Source organism: Rhipicephalus microplus, chromosome 7 (assembly GCF_043290135.1).
Source record: "Rhipicephalus microplus isolate Deutch F79 chromosome 7, USDA_Rmic, whole genome shotgun sequence".
NCBI lineage: Eukaryota > Metazoa > Arthropoda > Arachnida > Ixodida > Ixodidae > Rhipicephalus > Rhipicephalus microplus.
Genome location: NC_134706.1, coordinates 123,863,281 through 123,886,729, shown reverse-complemented (window position 1 = coordinate 123,886,729; position 23,449 = coordinate 123,863,281). Strand labels below are relative to the sequence as shown.

The window sequence follows — 23,449 nt, the reverse complement described above, 5'->3', positions numbered from 1 at the left end:
CCAGCGAGCGAAGAGCCTGTGGGAGTGTGCCCGCTCGTGAAGTGTGGTTGGTGGCCGTGTTTGGTGGTTTTTGTTGTTTTCCTCGCGATCGTCCCGTGCCAGTGTGGTGCTCCAACGGTGTGTCGGTGGTGGTGTCCGTGGCGTTTTCTCGGGAGACGCCAAGAATTGTGCTTTTATCGCGTCTCCTGTCGCCGGCAGGGGAACTCGGTCGCAAAGTGGCCCGGAACAGTTGTTAACCCATCGAGCGGGTCGCCCTTCACAGAATGCAAGCGATAAAGTGCGTGGTCGTCGGTGACGGGTGAGTAAAACTACCCTAACCTCTCTCCCCACTCTCGAGGCTTTTCTAGCACCACGCCTTCTTTTGGCATCGCGCGCTCGAGTTGTTTGAACGGCTTAACGTGCTCCTAATAAACTTGCAATGGTAGAGGGAGCATTTCACGATGCTCGCAAGCGTGAATAAACATCGTTAGTGAACCCTGAAAAAAAGTGTTTCCTAACTGATCACCGCTCGTGAGAAAGAGCACATTTTTTTTTTCGGCTTGCACCGCGATTCTGCGCGAGTGTTCGGTGGTGCGAAAAAAAACTTTGGCACGCGACCCTAAAAACCCGTTTTTTCTCTTTTCATCTCATGTTCCTTCCTCACCAAAACTTGAGCGCCGGCTCAACCAAAACGCCGGTCGGTATTTCCGTCGACTCGGCAGAAAAACAACATGAAAATGTCGGCAGAAAAAGGGCTTCAAAAGTTAGCACGTTGCGTTCTGAAGCCCCCCTCAATTTTTGCTTGATGGTGTCTTGCTGCACTGAAATTCGTTGACGACCGCGATCACGTGGAAAGTGTAAGGCCCTCTACAGATCCCAAGTGGACCCGGCGCCTCGCCCACTTCATTGGCTTTGATTGAACCGTCGCCGGCGCGCCGTTTAGAAAGTGGGGGTTGACTGTTTTTTGACGGTTGGGCGCCCTCTTGGCGCGATAATAATCCAGGCCGAGGAAGGAACTCCCGTTTTGCGGAACACACGTCATAGCGGGGAACTCAGGCTCAGGAAGTCCGCGATTACTTGGCGAGCCGTGCTGGCTCATCGGCCCTCCGTCTTTTTTTTCCTTCTCTTGACCTTGGGGACGAGCGCCAATTAAACTACCCTCAGCTTTCACCCCTCGAAAGGTGCCCGAAATGTTTAGCGAATTAAGGAAAGAAAAAGGTGATCGCAACCTGTTCGCCCGCTGTGACGCGCCACAAAACCCAACGCCGTTGTGGCGTTCGTCAGTTCAAACCACGACCTCCTGTATGGTGTAAACTCGCCAGACATAACTATAACTCAATTGTTCGGTGACGTAAAACGCTTTCCAAAGGCGAAAGTTGCGGTTTCGGAGTATGTCCCGAAAAAAAGAAAACCCCGACGCCTACTCGTGTTTCACAGCTGGCATATTTCCATACGCACCACCGTCTCAATAAGAAGGCAGCCGACTCTCAAATTTGGTTGTACGAACGGGGCGTTCGCATTGGCGTGTTCGCTGGCCTTCGAGGTCGTTACGTAGGTAGCAGGCCGCGTCAGAAAACCTTCTTTCCCGCGTGTCGTGCGGTGTCTTTTTGTGTGTTTGTTTCATTTCTGACGGCCGTCGCCTTGTGGTGGCGCCTACGCGTCTGAATAAAACAGACGCAAAAACAAAATAAGCGGGAGAAAGACACGGCAGTGTGTCACTGTGGGTGAAGCAGCACAAAATACGCCCTGACGACCGCGTTGTCCCACTTTTTTTTTTTTTTTTTGAGAACGTGAGTGTCGTGTGCACGCTACGCCAGGCCACGCTGACGAGACGGCGTTGTAAAAGTATTGAAACAGAAATACAGAACGGCCTCCAGTGATCTTGCAACACACGCCTCGGGGGGCCGGGTTTTTATGCCGACTTTTCTAGTACAATTCCAAACTTTGGGGCCAAGTTCTGGAGTGGCGTGGTTCTGCCGGGTGGCTTTTGTTTCGCGAATGGTATCTCGGTGACTCATTAGCAAATTAGAATGAATGACGGAAGTTTTCGGGGACCCTTATCTTGATGAAAAACACAGCTTGATGAAAACAGCACATAATGAAGCCAAGAGAGGTAAATGGGACGTTAATGGTACGGTTTTAATAGTAATTATTTCGTAGATCTGAACAAAGTACATTGGAAGTTGAGTCAAATTGCCGCTGGCAGGAAACGAACCCGTGACCTGCCGTCCGCTTTACATTTTTCTACAATTGCAATTCACGACCCATACATCTTTCCTGGCCCCGGTATCTCCTCGTTTTCAATATTATTGTCAAATGGAGGGCTTGTTTATTCAACGTTAATGAAAACCGTGACAATTAATCGTACTCTTCATTACAACCAGCAGTGCCATTGATTCTTTTCCTGTAGAATTGCGCGATCACCATCGGCGGGTGGGTAGGTGAACCAATTTCTATTAGAGCCAGGAACAAACACAGCGCGGCCGTGGCGTAATATTTATCGGTCAGAGATACCTCGTGGCGAGCCGGCTGCGGTCATTTTCGGTCGTATCATCATCGGTCGGTTCCTGCACCTGTGCGCGCGAAAGATAGCGCGTAAGCACCGCAGGAAATTGATAAAGTAAGCGCGCGTAAAAATAAAAGAATATCAATAGCAAATAAAATTGGGGTAACCTGTGGCAGCGTTCCAGCTGCCGGTAAAGCCGGATTTCTGCTCTCCTCGATCGCATTCCTGTGGCTTACGTGGTGTGGCTTGGGATTTTTTTCTCTCTCCCCCTTTTCCGCTACAACTTGTTTTAATCTCGGTGCTCTCTGAGGTATCGGGTGTCGACAGCTCATCAGCGGTGACAGAAACGCCTCTCTCCTTCCATGGCTCGTCGCACTTGCGGAAACCTCGGTGTTTGTCACCTTTCCGAGAACGGAAAGGGAGGGAAAAAAGAAAGAAGATTCGATACGCGCTACTACCCCTAGCTACGCCGTGCATGTTGTAACCGGAGGCACGCCACGCGACGTTCGTAGAAAAAAAAAGGGGGGGGGGGGGTCGGGGAAGGCAAACTTGCCACAAACGCGAAAACGCCCGGAAGGCCCGCTAAGCGCGTAGCGGATGAACATTCGGCTGGTACTGAGTCGATCCTTCCATAGTTTCCTCTTAATACCCTAGAGAACTCTGGCGCTTGAGTCTAGGGGCTGCGTACCTAAGGGAACACGAAAGATACGTAATGACTAAGGACAACAGGAATCCGAATGCAGCTTTAATGAAAAATGGGGTGCTGTGAAGCTGCAATAGGTATGAGGTTGTGAGAGGGATTTGGAAAAGGGTCATGGTCCCAGGTTTGACGTTCGGCAATGCAGGTCTTGTGCATGAGATCAGAGGTTCAAGCAAGATTGGAAATTAAACGACATGGTATAGGTAGACTTGTTTTGGGAGCACACGGGAATACCCCAAATCAGGTAGTACAAAGTGATATGGGATGGACATCATTTGAGGGCAGGGAAGCTAGCAGCAAGATAGAATTTGAGAAGCGGTTGAGAAAAATGGGAGAGGAGTGTTGGAGACTACTTGTACATGAAGAGTGTTGATATTAAATAGAGGAAGTGAACTTGAAAATTGCCATGCAAGTATTTGGACTACAGCCGAATACCAAGCTGAAAGGAAACATTGGTTAAGAAGAAGGTGAAGGAAACACAGAGGGGCATGTGGATAATAGGAATGCTTATGAAATCATCATTGGAGACCTACCGAACTGTCAAGCAGCAAATCGCAACAGGAAAGATCTACGATAATTTTATGGGCAGTCCTCAGCTGTTCAAGGCCAGAACGGGAGTACTTTGGACCAAGACGTACTGAGCCAAACACAAAGGCAGATACGCGTTATGTAGTGCGTTTGGAAAGGAGGAGGAAACCGTTGAACATTTGATAATGTTCTGTAAAGGGCTTCAACCTATAGTCCAAGACAATAGTGTGGAATTTTTCAATGCATTGGGGTTTAAAGACAGTGGTGGCAAAATGGACTTTAAACAGGTAGTAATAATCAGGAGGAGGCTAACTGATTGGTGGCTACAGTCAAGGCGCGAATGAAATTGAATCCTTCAGTACATAGTGATAGTATTTAACTATATAACTATGTGGCGTCAGCCGCCACCCAATCTAAAGGGCACATCCAGCAATGCAGGGCACTTCAATGAGTATAGCAATTATCGGCAGTACACAGATTTGTCTAATCTTCGTTCTTCTGGCTCAGTATGACTTCGTGTGGCTTGGAGCTGCTTTGTCACAAAATGACAATCTGCAAATGTTCAGCAGTTGCACTTCACCATCTTAATCTTTTTAGGCTCACCAATTTAAACAGGGTAAACAGGGCAAAGTTCACAATGATCTGTTTCTTTATTCGAATCAAAACCAAAACACAACATTAAACAAGCGCAAGTGTGTTCAAAGCCCCCAAGCATGAAGACTAAGCAAATTTGTGTGCTAACCACCATTCCCATGGCCGCTGAACGACTTCAGCACCAGTCTCTGCTAGTCAATTTTAGGAAACTCTATGGATTTGTCTACTCATATAAAGTTGTACTAAGCAGCTAGACGGCGTAGTGAATCACGAAGAAAATAACAAACTGGTACAATTATCGTAGCATACTGTATGCTAATAAGTGCGCCTGGTTGCCTAGGGTAGGAAAAGTGCTTGAAAATGTGGACCATAGCATAATAATAACATGTGCAGTTTCTAGGAATGCTCAGCCATGCAACACATGAAGAGGCAATATTATGCAAACACGATAAACCTACCACTCCACCAATACTGAAGTGATTGGACCATGTGTGTCACTCATACAGAGTCCATACTACAGTACGCCAACTCTGGAACTCCTTGGTGGAGTTCATCCGTACGCTTCTTGGATGAAGACGAGGACATAGGTCGACAAACTACTGAGTTGACTCACTCGGACGCAAATTGAGGCACGAATCTGGGTAATTAAGATTTTGGTGAGCGTGAGTCCTGCTCAGGAAAATTTTCATGAGCGAGTTTGGGTGAGCTCTACAATTTTTGCTGACCTATGCACAAGGATCTCCACACTTCATCAGGGTGCAATCATACGGGAGAAAAATTCTCTTTTTGCATCTGTGTTCCAGACTTGTAGTTGCCCCAGCTGATAGGTTGACAGTTATTGCAGGTGTCAAGCACACCTTCATAATAAATTGGGTGACGCCCGGAAGGTTGTTGTTTTTACACGAGGTCGCATTATCGCTCCCCCAGAGAATAGAACCCCATCATAAGCAATATGAATTGTGACAAAAGGGGGAATAAGCTTGCCGCCAGTGGCAGGTTGGATACACATTCATCCAAATAACACTGTTTGTTAAGTTCTTAAAGGTACAAAACTCAAACGTCAGAAGCCAAATATGGCGGCTCTCAAACCCATCCTCCTCACAGGCAATGTACTCACCCAATCTCATTAGATCAACACTTGTCAGCATTCAGTTAAATCGTTGCCAGTCGTACCCCAACACTCTTTTACACTTGCCAGCACCCGTTCATAGACATACTTGGTTAGTACTACTCCCACCTAACTGACGTTTCTACTAGCGTCCACTGACCTATTTTGTTGCTCATTATAATCACCCTAGTGTCTGTCTAATAATCGGTCCACGTATCGGTTGGTGTATGCATGGAGGAATGAGTGAATGTACCTTTATTGAGAGTCTCACTTCACTCTACATTGGAGGCCCTTATTCCAGGAGAAGTCTTGTAAGGGAGTCTCTCAAGTTGGCTGACAGAAGGAAAGACTGATAAGCTATATGATAGAACAGAGTTTCGGCAACAGCGCAAAGAATCACATGGACGGCGAAAGCACGACGAGACGTAGGGTTTTGTCCCATCTTGCTTTCGCCATGCATGCGCTACCTTGTGCTACTGCCCGAAATTGATTGACGAGTTAGGATTCAGACTTCATCATAATGATATGCGGGAGGTGTAAACATTGGTGACATCTCCCGGAAATCTTTGTGCCTCATTTTACATAAGTACATCTTGTTCACATATCGTTATTTCCAACTTTATTCATACATCTTTGCACTTTCAGTATGTGACATATGTTGGTCATGAGCATATGTGGTGAGATGTGACAGCTGGTCTCAAAAGCATGCAACTCGTATTATTCTGGTGTCAACACTTTTTCAGTAATGGCATTTTGTATGTCATCATGTTTGCATAGGATCACATGACACAACCATATCTTTCGTGTTCGAGGCATAAAATGCTTTTGCTCACAGATGCAATGCAAAGTCTATGTTGCCCATAGCGTGTCAAATAGGAATGTAGCAGTGTTCCAAAATCGTGAGCTGGCTCTCTTGCCGTGGTCTTTTGAGTGTTGTCTATCATTGTGCCACAGGAATGATTATCATTAATTGTTGCTTGAGCTTTTTGTGGCATTTGATTGTGTGTATGGGCATGTGAGAGTATATGTGTGTGCGTGCATGAAAGTTTAGCACTTGAAAGTTTATGTTCATTGTGGGGCTTTGCTGATAGGCAAAGCACCACAATGAACATACTCTTGTTATTTTACTTGATTGAGAAACTTTATTGGGTCTTGTAAATCTGTGGGATCAAATTCAAGCAGATTTAGAAAAGACGCGATTTTCTTTACTTAATTATACAAAACATGACATATGAAGTTACAATGAACACACAAGTGGACAGTGCAATGGTACCAAGCACTCCTGGGGCATTGTGCAATACAACATCCATTTTCAGTGCATGCGATACGTTGAAGATTGTGCGTACTTTCCCGATTCGTGACGTTTTCATGAATCTTGACCGATTGCATGCAGTGAGGGCAAAAGTTTGTTACAGAACACATAAATAATCGCACCCCTGCTCAGCCACTGATGACAAAGTTCTTAGTGGAATCTGTTGCATTTCCATGTGGTAACTTTCGATTGAAGGTGGTTGCAACTTCTGGGGAAAGGTCAATGTAAAATTTTTGCATCCTGCTGTTATTGAAACATTGCATGTGCATTCGGGGCCTAACACCTCTGCTCACTCTTGTGGGGTGTGACTGATGAAGGAAATCAAATAATTCTTCATGTCACATGCCCTAGCTTTCCAGCGATACCATTTTACCTGCGTGCATGGGAACTTGGCATATTGACCTCACTCTGTGTTGAAACACCTGCCGCGAAAATGCTGCTGTTGCATCCAGGCGTTTGGAATGGCGCATTCCGGCAGGAGCAATTAAACGGCCCGTCATTCTCTCCCTGTTTCATAAATGGCAAGCTGCCTATTTGCTCCCGGGCCATGCATTGTTTCTATGGCAGCTGATAATGACGTCCACCACGTTCAGGCCTGCACTTCAGCGTAGATGTGTCGCTCCGTCTCTCTGTGAGCTGTGTCATTACGAAGACTAGTGCGCACATCTACACTCCGTGTAGGTGTATCACGAAGGAAATATAACCTGACGGCATCCATTTATCATTCTAGCAGGCATGCATAACACTGAGCACAGGAAGAATTAAAAAAACAACCCCGCATGTGTGTGTTCTGTATGCCTGTGTTTTCAAACTACAAATCGTTGCCCAACTTTCTATCTTCCTAAATAGGCGACATCTGAAACCTGCAAGTTAGCTTCTCTGCACACCATAAAACTTCGGTGACATGTGCCTGCTTGTTACGTATTGCTGCATATGAAGCAGTGCGTTTCACATGTTTCTAAAAAGTCGTGTTTATGAACTTGTTTTATCCTTAGTGACCTGTGCACCACTAGGGCAGTCACATACGCATGGACTCCCCGTTTTGGCCACTGCATGTCGCTGTTGAAAAGGCTCACTCATGCCAAAAGCCACATACCTAGAGGGATTAAAATTGCCGTTTCTCAATCACTGCCTGTCAGGTGTTGTGGTGCATCTCAAGCTTGAGAGCCACTTATTGGCAGAGAAGGCCATGAAGGTCGCTTCAGGCATGCATTCATTCTTATGACTTTCAATGCCTTTGAAGTGACATTGACATACAAAGCAGTGCTTGACGCTTAAAGTAACACTAAAGGCAAACAGCATTGTATGTCACAGTGAAAGATCAATTCTTGAAAACGCCTCAAGTATCAGTATTGTGCACAGCAGTACTTTAAAAGTAATTTGGAAATTAAGGGAAATGTCGGACATGATGTCGTCACTAGTGTGATATTCTGTAACATAATCCCAATGACTTGGTAGGGGCTCGGTGCAGTTAATCGAAAGTGCTCAAACTACACAAAACATTTTCTTGCATTAAAAGATATAATCAAATAAACTTTTGTATTTTGGTATAATTCATGCCATAAAGCACTTAAGGTCATTGTTGAGGAAGATGCAAGTTTCGTTTCAGCTGGGCTGTGCTTTGATAAAGCCCCTTGCTTCACAGCACCTGCTGTTAGGCAGTGCAGGAGTGATAGATGTTGCATCAGAAGGGCTGTTCTTGGAGTCGGGTGACTTGAATTGCATGAACTGTATGTGGATAACTAAAACATGATTTTCTCTGAAAACTAAACATTTCCTTGGTACAAAGAAAGCATACAAGGTTCTCGGAATACAGTTTCAACTATCCACATCAGCTTGTAAAATCCCGAGCAAACACCCCTCCTCACGGTGAAAGATAATCCGACAAGATTTGAGGGGGAGGCCCTTGCTAGGTTGTAGATCAAAATTCAAGGTGGCAGTAGGAGAGCTGCTAATAATAAAGAATGTACGCCCATGCTTCTAACGAAGTGCTTTAATAAATACACACTCATGAAATGTTTTCGATGAATAAAAATAGTGAAAATGGCGGAAGAAAAGGGGGGTGCACTTGCACAGCAATTGGTGCATATTTCAAATATATTGAAAAAGGGAGGAGCGTGCTTTCCCAGTTAGGAATGTTTGCCTGTGATTTTACAGTAATATTTACCTTTAGTGTCCCTTTACAGTGGACTTTTGGTGCTTGGATATGAACTGTCATTGAAGATCAGGCAAAACTTACAAGCTTTGGTCAGCACGAGATGAACATGGCCACCAAAATATTGCCTACCCTTCCATATACATGCAAGGGAGTGACCTGCTGGGGCAGCTTCTAGCCGCTCATTGTGTTGCCAAATTCAAGGGCATGGTTTCAATTACCAGCCACTGTGGCCACGGTTGTATGAGTGCGTGACGTAAGAACACTGGTGTACTTATATATTTAAGTGCCGGCTAAGAAACCCCACATGATGAGAAATAATCCACATTTCCTCACTTCGGCATGCCTCATATTCTTATTGTACTATTGGCATGTAATAGGCAAGAATGTTATTTTAAGTTTAACTTTCTGCAGTACTGGTAAACTTCACCGAGCATGCTTTCGTAAAATAGTTGGCTCCATTTTAACCTTAATTGAAGCCTAGCGTGAGAGAGCATTTTGCCTCATCAATAGTCGCACTACAAGCGTTTTCACATGTCACGTTCTCTACAATACCCTACAAGACTTACCAGAAATGCTGTGCTGAAACTTCAGTAGTAACATCTAGGGTTCTATGTGTCAAAGCTATGATATGATTGAGACATGCCGTAGTGCAGCGTATTGTTGACCACCTGGTGTTCTTTATACCCCCAAAACTAAGTACGTGTGTGTTCTTGCACCTAATTCCCACTGAAATGTGACCACTGTGGCTAGAAAAACCTGCGACCAAACCAAGATCGCATAACTTCGGCTGCAATGGCACTTAAAATACTAACATGCAGGTTGGTGACATCATTTTTGCTTCTTTCCACTGTCGGTCCTAGCTTGTTTAACGTGTCTCAATTTTACAGTGCAGTACTACCACTTGGAATGTGGGCATATTGGAGAGTGACAACTTGATTGATTTGAAAGACCACTTCACAGTATATTGAATTTAATTAATTGAATATAAGCTGTCACATTGTTGCACGACTATTTATGAGGCAAACTATTCATCAGCAACTATTCATAGCATCATTACGCGACTATTCATCAGGGTTCAGTGCCTGGCACCATGAGTGTATGGCAGAATATGAAAGAACACCAACGTCACGTTGTTGTCAGTGAAGAGGTTGGGTGCCTTTTTCACCTCCCCGGGGGCTTTTAATCTTGCAAAAATGGGTCATTTTTATGCAGAAGTAAACTTGGAAAGCTACACCTTACACTGCTGCACTGTAAACATACTACACACTTTCAATCAATATTTAATACCCCCTGTCATCAAAGTTATTGCAGGGCTACTCTTACAACACCTCTCACTCGGCTTCAGTGTTTAGGCGTAGAACTCCATAAATTCATCTCGCTCTTCTTGTGTTTCTCATTCGGCAGCTATTCACGGTATTCTGACATTCGTTTTGCTTGGTTGATATGGTTCACTGTGAATATCATTTCATTTTCAGCCTATTTTATGACCACTGTAATGCAAGGGCCCCTCCCGAGGATCTCCAATTTACTGACTGTATCTCGCGCAATTTGCTTCCGTTTTCTGCCTTAGTTTTGTCACCCCATTCAACTGTTCACTTCGGCTACGTTTTCTGTCACTTCGTATCTCTTTTGTCGCTCTAACTGACCATAATTTTCCTTTGCTTCGCTATACGCGACCTCTGGTTTACTTTTAATAAAGGAGCTGTTTAATATGCTCGGCGATTTCTTCATTGTTGGGTGCAATATACTGTGACGGGTGAGACAAAGAGTACAGATAGAGCGAGAAAAACAGCGGTTAAGTGAGGGTGAGGTGGTAGGAAGAGAGTGAAGGATAGTATAGAATGACAGAGAGAAATAGAGACAGAAAAACAGAAAAAAAGAAAGTAATGCAGAATGAGGGAAAGAGAGAAAAGAGAATCTAGAAATGCCGAGAGAGAAAGAAAGAGAAATATAGATAGAAAGACCGAGAAATACATTGAGAGAGACAGAAATAGAAATAAAGAGCGACAGAAAGGAGAACACAGGAAAAAGGAAAAAAAGGGAGAAGGAAACAGAAAACTTTCTTTGCAAAACAGCAATAGCCTAGGTGGCCATCAACATTGCAGTGCTTTAGCATTGCTCATACATTGCAAGCCACACAATTTACTTTCTTCTTGATGTCTGCTTCAGTATTGGCTGACCTTTTTTGTTCTCCAATCTTTTCTGGTCTCTTCGTGTCTCCTAATATTTATGCCTGTCACTTTTCGTTCTATCGCGACCTGCAAAGGAATTAAACTGTTCTCCAAGTTTCTGCCCCATATGCTCGTGCCAATGGTATAGAAATGGTTGTGCATTTTTCGTTGTAAGGACAGCAGTGAATTGGCCGTCATGCAGCGTAATCATTAAAGTGTAGGCCTCCACACTAGCTTCATTCGCATTGTTTGGGAAGCGTCCAGGTATTCTGTCTCAGTTATGGATTGTTCTACAAAGTACATCGCTACTTGTCAATGCTCATTTCGACACATAGGGAAATGTGGAAGAGTGATTGGTCTGTTCCAGCGAACCCCTTCTCCTTGTCAGCTCTGGTGGCCTCTACTGTCTTGTCAGGGAGGATTGAGCAAAGAATGAAGAGGAGCGAGTTGGAGGGCTCCTCCTGTAACGAGCAGTAATTAGTGTGCTCATTACGTGACATGTTTTAATCTACCTTTTCTACGTGTGCGCCGGCAGGAAGAAAAGCAGTCTGATTGGCAGTGCACTTAGGGTTTTGTGTAGACTCAGCGGGGGTAGCTGAGCGCGAAAGTTCTAAATCCGGTTTCTGCCACTGCAAACCCCCTGGCGCCATCTGTCTCCCATGCTGGGGTCGTGTTGCAGCTGCCGGTTGCGCCGTCAAGTGTTCCTTTACTTTCGGAAGTGGGTCTCCCAAATTTAACCCAAGGGCGTCTCTGGTGCGTAAGCTTCTGCCGCTTCCCGTCCCCCCTCCCCACGTATTGCCAGAGATTGCTTTTGCTTGTGTTAACTTCCTGAACATATCTGCCAGTCTATGTGTGGCCCCAGAGAGCGGGAGTGCGTGTCGATAACGGGGACGGCATCAGCTGCAGAATGCCTGTATCTTTGCATTTTTTTTCCTTCCGTCCCTAGGAAGTGTCAAAAATAGGAAGCCCGTGTGATGCGATGTAATACTGTGTTGCCTGTTTCAAGAGAAGACCCTTGGCCTTTGCATGTATGACTGGTTACATTTATCCTGATTTAGGTTGTGGGAACATCATTCATGCATTAATTCGTTATTTCCATTGTATACATTGATATACAATGGTAGGGGCGCCGAAAAAAATCTGCTATAGGCATCTTGAGAAACTCTAGGCCCCAGTTCTCTGTCGTCGCAGCAGGTGGAGTGGTATAAGTAATGTGCTCGGATTTAACAATCGGGATTTCATCAAAAATGAGGGACAATTATGCAATACAAGCGAAAAGAAAAAAAGATACAATATAATGTACAGCACATAAATTTTGGTGCGGGTGATGCGATCTGATCACATGTTAAAGCACACACCTCGCTAAGGCAGTTGCAACTTCTAGCAACAACAAAATGAAAAATTGGTAGATCCCTCATACAGTGGGAATCAATGAAATGCCAAGTACGAATGTGGAAGGTTGAATTTTCACATAAAAGTCAGCACAACGTTACGATGTTGACGTAAATTGTGCCGTACGTGACTTCTATGTAATGATTATCATGATTGAATTTGGCATTTGTGCTCGTCGTTCATTCATGTCACGTAATACCAGATTTGGTGTGTGCGAGATAGCAAAACGGCTGCGAGCGTGCTAGGATTGTAGAATATAGTGATGTTTTACGTGACATGCATTTCATGATTATCATGTTTGAACGTGTCATTTATCTTCATCTATTCACGTCACGTGATACCAAATTTGGTATATCTGAAGCTAGCGAAACGGGCACGAGTGGATCATGAGCGTGGCATCAAGTGATGTTCTTACATGACACTCATGTCATGATTTTCGCATTTGCACCAGTCATATGCCTTCGTCATCCACTCATGTCACAACGACAAATTTGGCATATGTGAAGCTAGCAAAACGACCACGAATGCATCATGAGTGTGGCATGTAGTCATGTTCTTATGTGACATGCATGCTCGACTGCCGATCAGCAGCATTTTCAGACGATGCTTAAAAGAGTGTTGTTGCAAGGCCCCTTGAAGAACAGAATGTTCTAATAATTTAATGTAGTGGTACGAGCCAGTGGAGCCAGAATATGGTAGTAAAGGCATACATATGTACATACATACATACATACACACACACATACATACATACATACATACATACATACATACATACATACATACATACATACATACATACATACATACATACATACATACTACATGTTTCAAGAAGCGTCTCCAAAATCCCCAAAAACTAGGGAAATGCAAGTTTTTTTATGCTTTTAAAATTACTTCTGTAGCTGCAGGCATCTTAAGATGACTAAGGACATCACGTGCGAGAGTAGTTAGGACAGGTAAGTTGATCAACTTCTTAATTAGTAAAGTTGGGCAGTTATGTACTTGCATACATACATACATACATACATACATACATACATACATACATATATACGTACATATATACATACATAAAAACCTTAAAAATCATGAATTGTGCCATGGGAGCAGTGAACAACAAATATCGATGGACCTTGTGTTAGGACAAACAAAAAAAATAGTACGGAATGGTGATGTAATATTAGGAGTAAATATTCTACTCCCCTCTAAATTTGATGTGGTGTTCAGTATCACCTAAGGTACGAAGCAGGTAACCTATTTAGCACTGCAGTAACAACAGTGGGTGAGAGAGTTTCAGGGTTATAAGTATTACACAGTGAATGATGGCAGGGAATTAAGTGCTTGTGATTGAATTTGGACATTTTCTGTTACAGTGTTTGCTTGGTTGGTGGAAAACTAAGGGTAATTCAGAATCATTTCGACGTGCATTTTGCCTGTAGTGGACATGAAGTAGGCCGTCATTAAGGAAATTATGTTGTGGATGCTGCAACAGGAGCACTCTTGATATTGATATCACGAGGTAGTGTACTATTATTCATTGACAAGTTTTTCACTCCTATGCTCACATTGTCTTTCTCTCACACTTTCTGTAGACTGTGTCAATTCGGTTTGGCCCTATGCAGCTACAAATATTGACGAAAGATTTTTAAAAGTGTATTTGATGTAAGGCAAAATGTTTTGCTTAGGACGATGAGCAGCATTTTTTTTCCTGGTTATGAAATAACAGCACTTGTGTGCCTACCTTATGTAAACAAATCAGAAAGGGGGTGAATTTGGTAAGAGCATCATCACTGTAAAACCCTGTTCTGACTAAAAGTAATTCATCCTGTTGCTTGACAGGGCCGATTGCAAGTTTCGTGCTGCCCATACAATAGTAGTAAAATGTGGATGTGTCATAAAACGTGTGCACTAAGGGTAATTATTAAAAATTATGTGCTTGTTTATCTTTGATACTTCTAAGGCTCACATGTTCTAAAGCTCACAAGTTGGCATGTATTGGTATGTGATGCCTGTAGTGAAAGGGGGTAAACTTCGTTGGGTAAAAAAATTCAATTTTAGTATTTTGTATTCACCCGATCAAGAATATCTTTGTTTTGAAGCTATGTCACTCCTGTCCACTCACAGTTGCTAAAATAATTTGTGGTCCTGTTTCTTTGACACAGGACAGGAACTGTGCCTGTACACCTATGTAATTTCCGCATTTCTTTTCTCAAAACCACATTTTTACTGTTTTGTACCTTTTTCTCTGGAACTGTCAGGCATAAATTAACAAAAGTTTCCTCAAGTTTTAATTAGTAGCACCTACATAATTCAAGCTAGAATCAGTAGTCTTAGTGCATCTGCATTTTAGTAACATAATTTTAATGCATCAACAAACGTAAGAAACACAATAAATCTACTTTATTTTGTAATTACGATTTTTTTCCTCTTCGGTTAAGTGTTTTGGTAGCTGCCTCTTCCAAAAATTGCAAGGCTGTGTGGATAGCAGCTCCTAATGAAAATAACCATGTGTGTCTAAAAACTAAAGAAAGTAAAGAAAACACAATTTAAAACCAATTTTGAGCTCTAATGCAACTTGCATATACCTTTAAAATACTTTGCAATTTTTTATAGCTGTATCTTTTATTACCACTGCTGCACAGCCTAATTTTCACACTCACTTTTAAAGTCTTGCCTTATTATAAAAGAATATTCTACATATGCAGCTCTGGCCTTGAGCAGTGGCCCTGGCTAACTCTCTTATGGCTAGACCTGGTGTGTGTACACGAGTAACCATGACAGTTTGTTAAAAGGTGGCTCCTGTGGAATGCCAGCAATGGAGTACTGCATGCCCTTTTGAGGTCACAGTAGTTAACATTGATGAAACTCTCAGCCAAGTTAACAGAAAGTTGTTGGCCGTCTTTGCTAAAGGCACCTTTAGGGGTTCCAACACGAAAGGGCTACCTATCCATGTTTTATTGAATGCCATTGCTTAGCAGGAAGGATTGTCAAAACAAGCACTTCTTATTCGGGCTCTCAGAATGGCCTGGACAGGGATGTGCCCATGGGCAGGATGCGTTGTTTAGAGTGGGCTCGCTTGCCCTCGCTATGTCAACAAGGGCGTGTTATATGCGTCAGCTACGGCTGGCCGCTGCCGTGTTATTTTCGTCCCACCCCTATACGGAAGGAAACGTTGCTAATGTTTGTTGGCATCTCCACGTAGTGGTCAAGCACTTTTGCCGGTCGGTTCTGTCCAGCACCGTGGTTGCACATGCTTGTTTGACTTCACTCACTCGTGAATGTTTTACTTGGAAGACGGCCACGTGTAAACCTCCTGTTACATGTACTATATGTTGGCACACAGTGGCTTGGTAGGCAGGTCAGAAACGTGTGCCAGAATATAAGGACGATAGCGCTGCGCAAGGACTCTACTCGAGCAGGAAAGAGGAATCGAAATCAGATAGACACGATACAAGAAAAAGCACCTAAGAAAGCCTCCCTGCCTTTCACTCAACCTTATTCTCTCTCTCTCACCTTAGAAAGATCAGCATAGGCATTCATTTTTTTGGCATTCTCCTGCAGCTCTTTGCTGGCAGAGGGATGTAGGGTAGAAAACAACCGTTATAGGGCATAAACACCAGTTCATGACGAAGCATAGTATTTAATGCATGTAGGTATATCATAAGTTATTATTGATGAGTATTAATGTATTACCGACTAGTATTAAAGTATACTGACGAGTATTAACCTGACTGCAAGGAGAATGAAGGATCACCGACTTTCTCATGCAGAATGTGTGGCTGTTCTGTTGTCGTTGTCTCGCCAGTTTTTTTTTTTTTCTGCAACCTTGTACGATTCTTTGAAGAGGTGCCCTATATTGTAGTGAGCTTGATTGGTCGATATTTCCAATAATGCATGGGCCACTTTTGCCACTGAGTACAAGTGCTGTCAAAGCAGAGTAAATACAAGAGCGTAAGATGGGCGCATCGTCGCCTTTCGAATACCTTTGAGGTTTGTTTCCTTGAACATGATTGTATTAGAATTTTGAGGCTCGTTATTTTTATAATATTGAGTTATTCTATCATAGTTTAATTGGAGGTGTGCAAATAGGCGAAAATTCGAAGTCGACATAGGAAACTGAAAAAAATGTGGGCTTCACATTTAGAATACTTTTTGTTCACTGAATTGACAGCATATGCAAACCTTGCACAAAGTCGATTTTGTATGTGGTGAAAAGGAACAGCTATAAATATGCAATTGCATCGCGTATTTCTTCAAATCGCTATGAATCCAGCTAGCACGTTTGTACAGGCTTCCTGAGTGGACAACTACCAGTCATTTAGCATCATTTTGCTGCGTATTGTTACAGAGGATTACTATGCTGAAGACACAACCATATTCGACAAGTGTTCAAAAGCCACGTTCCAGCACCAACGTCAAAACTATTTTTTTTTGTTTAATATAAACATAATTGAAAAACCAACTGGGAACATGTTTAGAACCTGACATGAGATTCTTTTTATGCTAGAATTGAAGCTGACTGTATGATTAAGTATTTAATTACATGCTAATTACATCACCAGTCGAAGGTTGCACAAAATAACATGTTGCCTCATTTTCTTTTTTGAGATGTAATATTGAGGTCCTTCAAGTTATTTTGCATGAATTTGACACATTTTTAGACAGTCCGTCATAGCCCGTGCCTGAAGGGGATGTGTATACATTAGGATGTTATGCAAAGACGTGTTAAGGCACTACTCTGCAGTAAAGCTTTTTGGAACAGTTTTCACTTCCAGAGTTTCAGTCATCCCCAGCATACCACTAAGTGTTGAATTCCTTGTATGTATGAAAGAACCGAATGTTCAGCTATGTTAAATAGTGTTTACTGTAATCAAATCGCACAAGCTATACTGCTTATGTTGTAAATTTTGAATATTCACCCTCTTCTGTATCACTGTTAAGTGAAGGCTCAGCTTGGAGCATTTACTTTTTTTTGCACAATGGTGATAAAATCACTTAAAAGTATTATGCAATATGTTATGCTCACATTTTAACTTGTAAAATTTGATTGATGAAGTCGTGGCTTTTCCTTTCGCTTGTTTAATTATGCTAGTTGGCTGCACTAATCTTTGCATTATTGTGAAGGTGAGCACAGAAGATAGCAAAATGAGTTGGCAGTGTACAATATCTTAAAAACCTTTATTTTGGATTCCAGCATATAGCTTTGTATTACCCGAACAAGCACAAAGGGAGCATTGGAGGAGTAGTTGTGGGAGTCTGACATGGTACATTTTCTTCAGCTTGTCTCGAAACTTGGGAGCTGGGTCTAGTTGAATCAATATTGGTGAACACTCGTATCCACTCTTCTTTACGCACTTTGAAGAGTACTTGTCAAAGCTTGCGACAGCATCCTCAAACGGGAGCTTCAGAGACGTGTGCGCACACTTCAACCGCCCATCTCAGATAGGAATGACCGCAAAGCAAACATGGAATCCGAGTCTGTTAGTGCGCGCACCTCTTGCCACTCGGCACTGCAACACAGAACCCTTCTTCTTCGTTCGTTGCTTTGTGTTTGTGCCTTGGAAAAGTGGAGCCTTCCATGCGAGACGTCTTTGTGTTGTGTCGAACCCTTCTTGCTTTGTAGTCGTGTCAGCAGCTCAGTCATGCGAGAGATGAACTGCTGTTGTAACGCTTCTTTGTTCCTTGTGAAAAGAAATGTCGCCTATGCAATCTTGAGGCTTCATGGTTTACATTTTAAGGGTTGGAAGGAAAGAAGGGGAGTCGATTGGTCAGGGGCCCATTTTTGTTAGACGGTCTTGGTAAGCCGAGGAAAGTATGAGGGTAGTGGAGTATTGTATAGACTTTGATTGAAATGCAACATGAGATAAAAAGAAATGAAGGTTGGTAAAAATAACGATGAAACCAACTGCTGGTTGTAAGGAAGATTTCGCTTGCAGACTTTTAATCAAGGAGGCTGGAGTAATTTAGATTTTGCTTCATCATGCTGTCCTAGAGGTGAGTCGTCGTTGCTACCATGAAAAATTCCTCTTTCTTTCAGCGAGTCTTTGCAAAAACAGCATGAGATTCGCATCACAAGTGCCTTTTTTTGCCTTCTCATCCATCTTGGTCTTAAATGAAGAGTGCTTTCGAATGTCTTACGAACGAGACATTTAATTTGCCATTTAGTGTGCCTAAATATAGAAACTTTCTCATGTTTTAGTGCGATTCTCTTTTTGAAGGCTTGACTTCTTTGAGATGAAAGGTGAAGTGGGTTTTGCTTGGCCTATTTTCATACTATGAAGCAGCTTGGCGATATGCAGGCGTGATCATCAGTGTGTGAGCTTACATTCTGTTATTCTTCGTTCAAAATGAAAAAAAAAAAACATTGTGATAAAGCTACTAAAGCAGTGTGGCAGGCTTGTATCTGTAAGGTGAGCTTGAACGAGCCCCATATCACCTGCCATTCAGCATTCCAAGGTGGAGTGGGCACGTCTTGCTTAACTGTAAGGCATGGGAATGTCTGGCTTCCGGTTAAAGCAGGGGGGTCCGTCTCGTGGCAGTATTGCAGCAGCGCATGCATGATGCATGGACACACTTGGCACGTGTTAGGTGCATGGTGTCCTTATCGTAAAGGATAATTCGACAATATTTTGAGGGGTCCCTTGCTCGTATAAAAATTTACTTTGGTGGCGGAAAAACTGTAAAAAATAAAGAACGCATACCCATGCTTCTAATTAAATGTTTTATTGTATATGCATGCATTCATTGTTTTCATTTGTCTTCCTTGGGTAAGTGTGGATAAAACTAAAAATGGTGAGAGGGGAGAAGGGGGAACATATTTGAAATCTCTTAAACAAGGCCTCTTTGTCTAAACCTGGCGCTTGCACCATTAACAAGCACATAACCACATATCATTGTCATCTCGAAGAAGGGATGAGGTCTCTTGCTCAAATAGGGATGCATGCTTTTTTCTTTAAGAGCTTGTTTTGCAGGAATTCTGGTGTCAGCGTCATTGGATGTGAGCGAAAAATTATCTCATGCGTGACCAAAAAATCGAGAATGATGCAAATAAAATGATAAAGAAACCCTGGAGAAAAGTGGGGACCGAACGAGGGTTGTCGGGGACCGAGTGGTAATCGAACCCGGGTCATTTGCGTGACAAGTGAATGTTCTACCACACGGCCACGTCTCTGCTTGTGAAAACAGTGAAAAGAACTTCCTCTGCTTGGAAATTCAGTGACAATAGCTTTCATGCTTCACAAACACACGCTTCCTGTATATATGCTTCACAATGCAACATGAATTATTGCAGTAATAATGCGTAGTCAAGCGTCCATTGCCATCGGGCATCAGAATATGTGATTATGTGATTAGAATATGTGATAATGGCTCCATGGTTGAAAGTTGGTACCACACTACAAAAGGCGCACACGCCACTGCGCCTATTTTCTTAAAGGGCCACTCACCAGGCCCCATACCAAATTTTAGTTAAGACAGTGAAAGTTGGGCGTTCGATGAGGAACATTTTGCCGCAAAAATCTTTTGAGTCTGTTCATCATGAGGGGAGAAAACTGGTTTGTTAAAGCGGCGCGGAATGAGGATGAGAGGAGGCGAGCTCAAAACCCTTGATGCTCCTCCGCGTAGCCTTCGCAAGTTTCTTCCCCACCCTCTCCGGCATTCGATAGAGAGGTGACGTGCGCATGACGTGCCCAAACAAGTCCAACCCCCGAGCACACGAGCGGCATTGCTTTGTTGACCAGCGTTATTTTGTGGTCTTCTGCCAGTTTCTGCGGGATGGTTTGGAAACGCTGGCTTAGACGAGGTAGAATAGATGAGCACAATGAGTGCGCGAACGCGTAGAAGCGTTCCATGGCCGTCGTCTGCTCAATGTGCTGATTGCGGGACGCGAACGCGTGCGAAACGCCGACACATTAGGTCCGCATCTCGTTGCAATTCACGGGAGAAAAATGGAAAAAAGACGCTCGCATTTCCTTATTGTGTCTAATTATTAATCTAGAGCTTTATAAATCTCTTCAAGCAACAAATTATATAAACTACGCATGTCATGTTAAATAATTTTCGCCAAGTCACGCGCCACTGTTTGCAACGTCAGAGCAGTCGTCTACGTAGGGGACCAACGTCACTGCATTGCCGTGTACGTAGGGTCATTCATATGCACACGTCATGCCCTCCTCTTCTGGGTGCACGCTGGCAGAAGGAAGGGGGAGCAGCGTTCATCTTGATATTTGATTCATTTCCGCTTCGCGTAGCGTTGCGAATTTTGGCAGACGTGATCATGAACGCTTCGTCTACGCATTGCACTTGTCAGCTCAAAATCGCCAAACCTGGTGAGTGTGCCTTTAATGCCACGTAGTGGGTGCATAGCAAATTAAAAAAGGTTTCATACACTAAGTGTTTGAAGTATGCACTATGAATGGGATGTCGCTATCGGGTTCAACTCTTAAAGGCGAAGCTTTAGGGTCCCCAACTTTTTTCGAGTAGTGTAATTGTCCCATGCGGCAGCTCTGTATTCAAACCGTGGTCACATGTCTTACGTGAAAAAATTTGACATTCACTGTAGCATTGTCAAGCCTCCTCAAGTAACCAAGATTTTTTGTGGCCCTTGTGTATGTAACACGGCCATGACATTTCAAAATTTAGGAATAAGAAATGCCCTCGTAGGTATACCTTAGCCATTGCTGTCAATGCATACAAACATTTCTGAATTCTTTTTTTCTCTGGCTAGATAGTCTAGGCAATCAATAATTCTTTTCGGAGTGTATTACCTTTTGGTTTTCTGCTGCAGACGAAGTTATTTTCACTATATTTCAAAGCAGACACATGGCTCTATGGTAAAACACCTGCTTGCCATGCAAACGACCTGGGTTCGCACCTCACTCATACCCAGAATTTTTTATTATCTATTTCATATGCATCTTTCTTAATTTTTTGGTCACGCAGATGATTTTTTCCTCGCAACCAACATTGCCGGCACCGAGGCCGGAATTTTCGCCAAACGAGCTTTTCATTGCTAGCGTGTAAATATATTCTAGAAGTCTCTAATGCATCGCTTGTAATGAGCGGTAACACAGGTATGCAAGGCAGTATATCAAAAGGCACATGCCTCACTGTGAAACTGCATATTAACTGGATTCGAAGGACTAAGGAACGAAGAACGGTCAGCGTGGTTCATAAAGCTGCTACCTATTTGCCCCATCACACCTACAATTCCTAGTCACTTGAATAAATTGCACGCAACTATTGTCAACTGTACTTCAGCGCAAGGTACTTTCTAAAGTAACCTCGTTAGTTAGGCTGGCACATGCTTGAGAATTGATTGTTCTTGATTGTTCTCATGAGCAAACACTACTTTCACTTCTTGCAAATCTCGCATTCAGCTCATAGTAGTTTGCCATCTTCTGTTTCATCTCAGTACGGCGTAGCTGTTTATTTTAACACACTGTTGAAGATTTTCATGGGAAATCATCCGGAAGGCGTAATTGATGAAACAGGTATAGTAAGCTTTGTAGATTAGTTATACCTTGCTCTGAACTACAGCTGATAATAGTTGCATGCAGCTTAATCAACTGACTCAGAATTGTAGGTGTGACAGTGTAAATAGGTAGCAGCTTTATCAACCGCATTGGTTGTTTTGGTTCTTTGGCCCTTCATATCTTGTTAATTCGCAGTTTGATAGTGAGGCATGTCGTTTACGGTATACTGCTTTGCATGCGTGTGTTATAGCTCGTCGCAGGCGATGCGTTGGTCGGTGAAGTCTTCTAGAATATTCAGATGATTCTAATGAGATTGCATGCATGATGTGAAATGCTGGAGTAGGAGTACATTCTGGAATGGGCGTGATAAAGTGGTAATGCGCGAAAATCGCGAGTAAATTATTGACGACTTAGATTCATTGGTCAAATTTCAACTGTTGTCATTTTGCTCACAGCCATTGTTATAGTGTAAGTGTTTTGGTCTGCTGACCTAAATTTCATCATGAGTTCATCCAATAAAAATTTTACTCTTTGCCAATTTGGCTGCTGCATTCGTCGCCAGCGTAACCATCGCTGTGAAGGTATGCTGCATGATATGTGTCATAGACGACGTCGGCTGCTAATTAATTGTATGCTCAATCTTTACTGATCTCTGGAATGCGTACATGCCACTGTAACACAATGGGCATAGGAGCTGTGAATATATATGCAAATCTGTCGTACCTTTGTGTGCATGCATCTCTCATCAAAGCTTTATCCTGGATAAGTATCGTTCATTGCCTTCGTCCTCTCCACAGAGAAGGCTGACAGCCACAGGTGATAAGGCCTTGCAGCCATATCTTTTTGCCAGGGAGCATTGGCTCAATATTGCTGCTACCTCACCAATTTAAACAAGCTTTGCATCATTCAGGTTCTAACATTGTGTTGGGTCAATATTACTTTTTTATGAGTCTATGGGAGTTATGAACTTCACAAATGGTTAATATCAGTGGTGGATGAGTGTTGTTAGAAGCACAGCCTGTTCTTAACTCTGACTGCTGACAATTAGCACTGCTTTCTGTTGGCAGTGGGGAGAAGGCATGTTTTGAACCACATTTGAGAGCTCTTTCACAGTGCGGTGATGGAAGATTACTCTCATGGCCATCTTGTGCAGGAGATCATGCGTGGCAGCAATATTTTGTTAATCACGGTGCCTAAATGACATAATACATATGACAGCTTGAACAGATGTGAAATAGTCTTCCCTTTTCTTGCTTTCTTATCTTCTTTGGTTTGACTTAATCCATTAAGAACTGCTACAACATTGTTCGAAAAAAGCATCGGGAAAAGGGGGTGCTGTCTATTTTACTAAGGGGTGCTGTAGTGGTGTAATTTGTTGGTGTAGTTTTTCCCTGAGCATTCCTTCATATCTGGTTGCGTGAAGAATATGCAACCATCTTGTATGCCAGTGTTCCTGATCACTTGTAGAAATAGTTACGATTTGCGATTTTGTTGCATTCGGGCAGCACTCTGCCAACTGAGGGAG

General features: G+C 43.1%; 1 protein-coding gene across 1 annotated transcript in view; it reads left to right on the top strand.

Moving 5' to 3' along the window:
- The window catches only part of Rac1 (ras-related protein Rac1), a 41,787-nt gene continuing 18,338 nt past the window's right edge, over positions 1-23,449 (top strand). Inside the window, exon 1 of the mRNA XM_037431363.2 lies at positions 1-298. Coding sequence (XP_037287260.1) covers positions 264-298 — 35 coding nt within the window. The 5' untranslated portion in view covers positions 1-263. The remainder of the gene's footprint in view (positions 299-23,449) is intronic.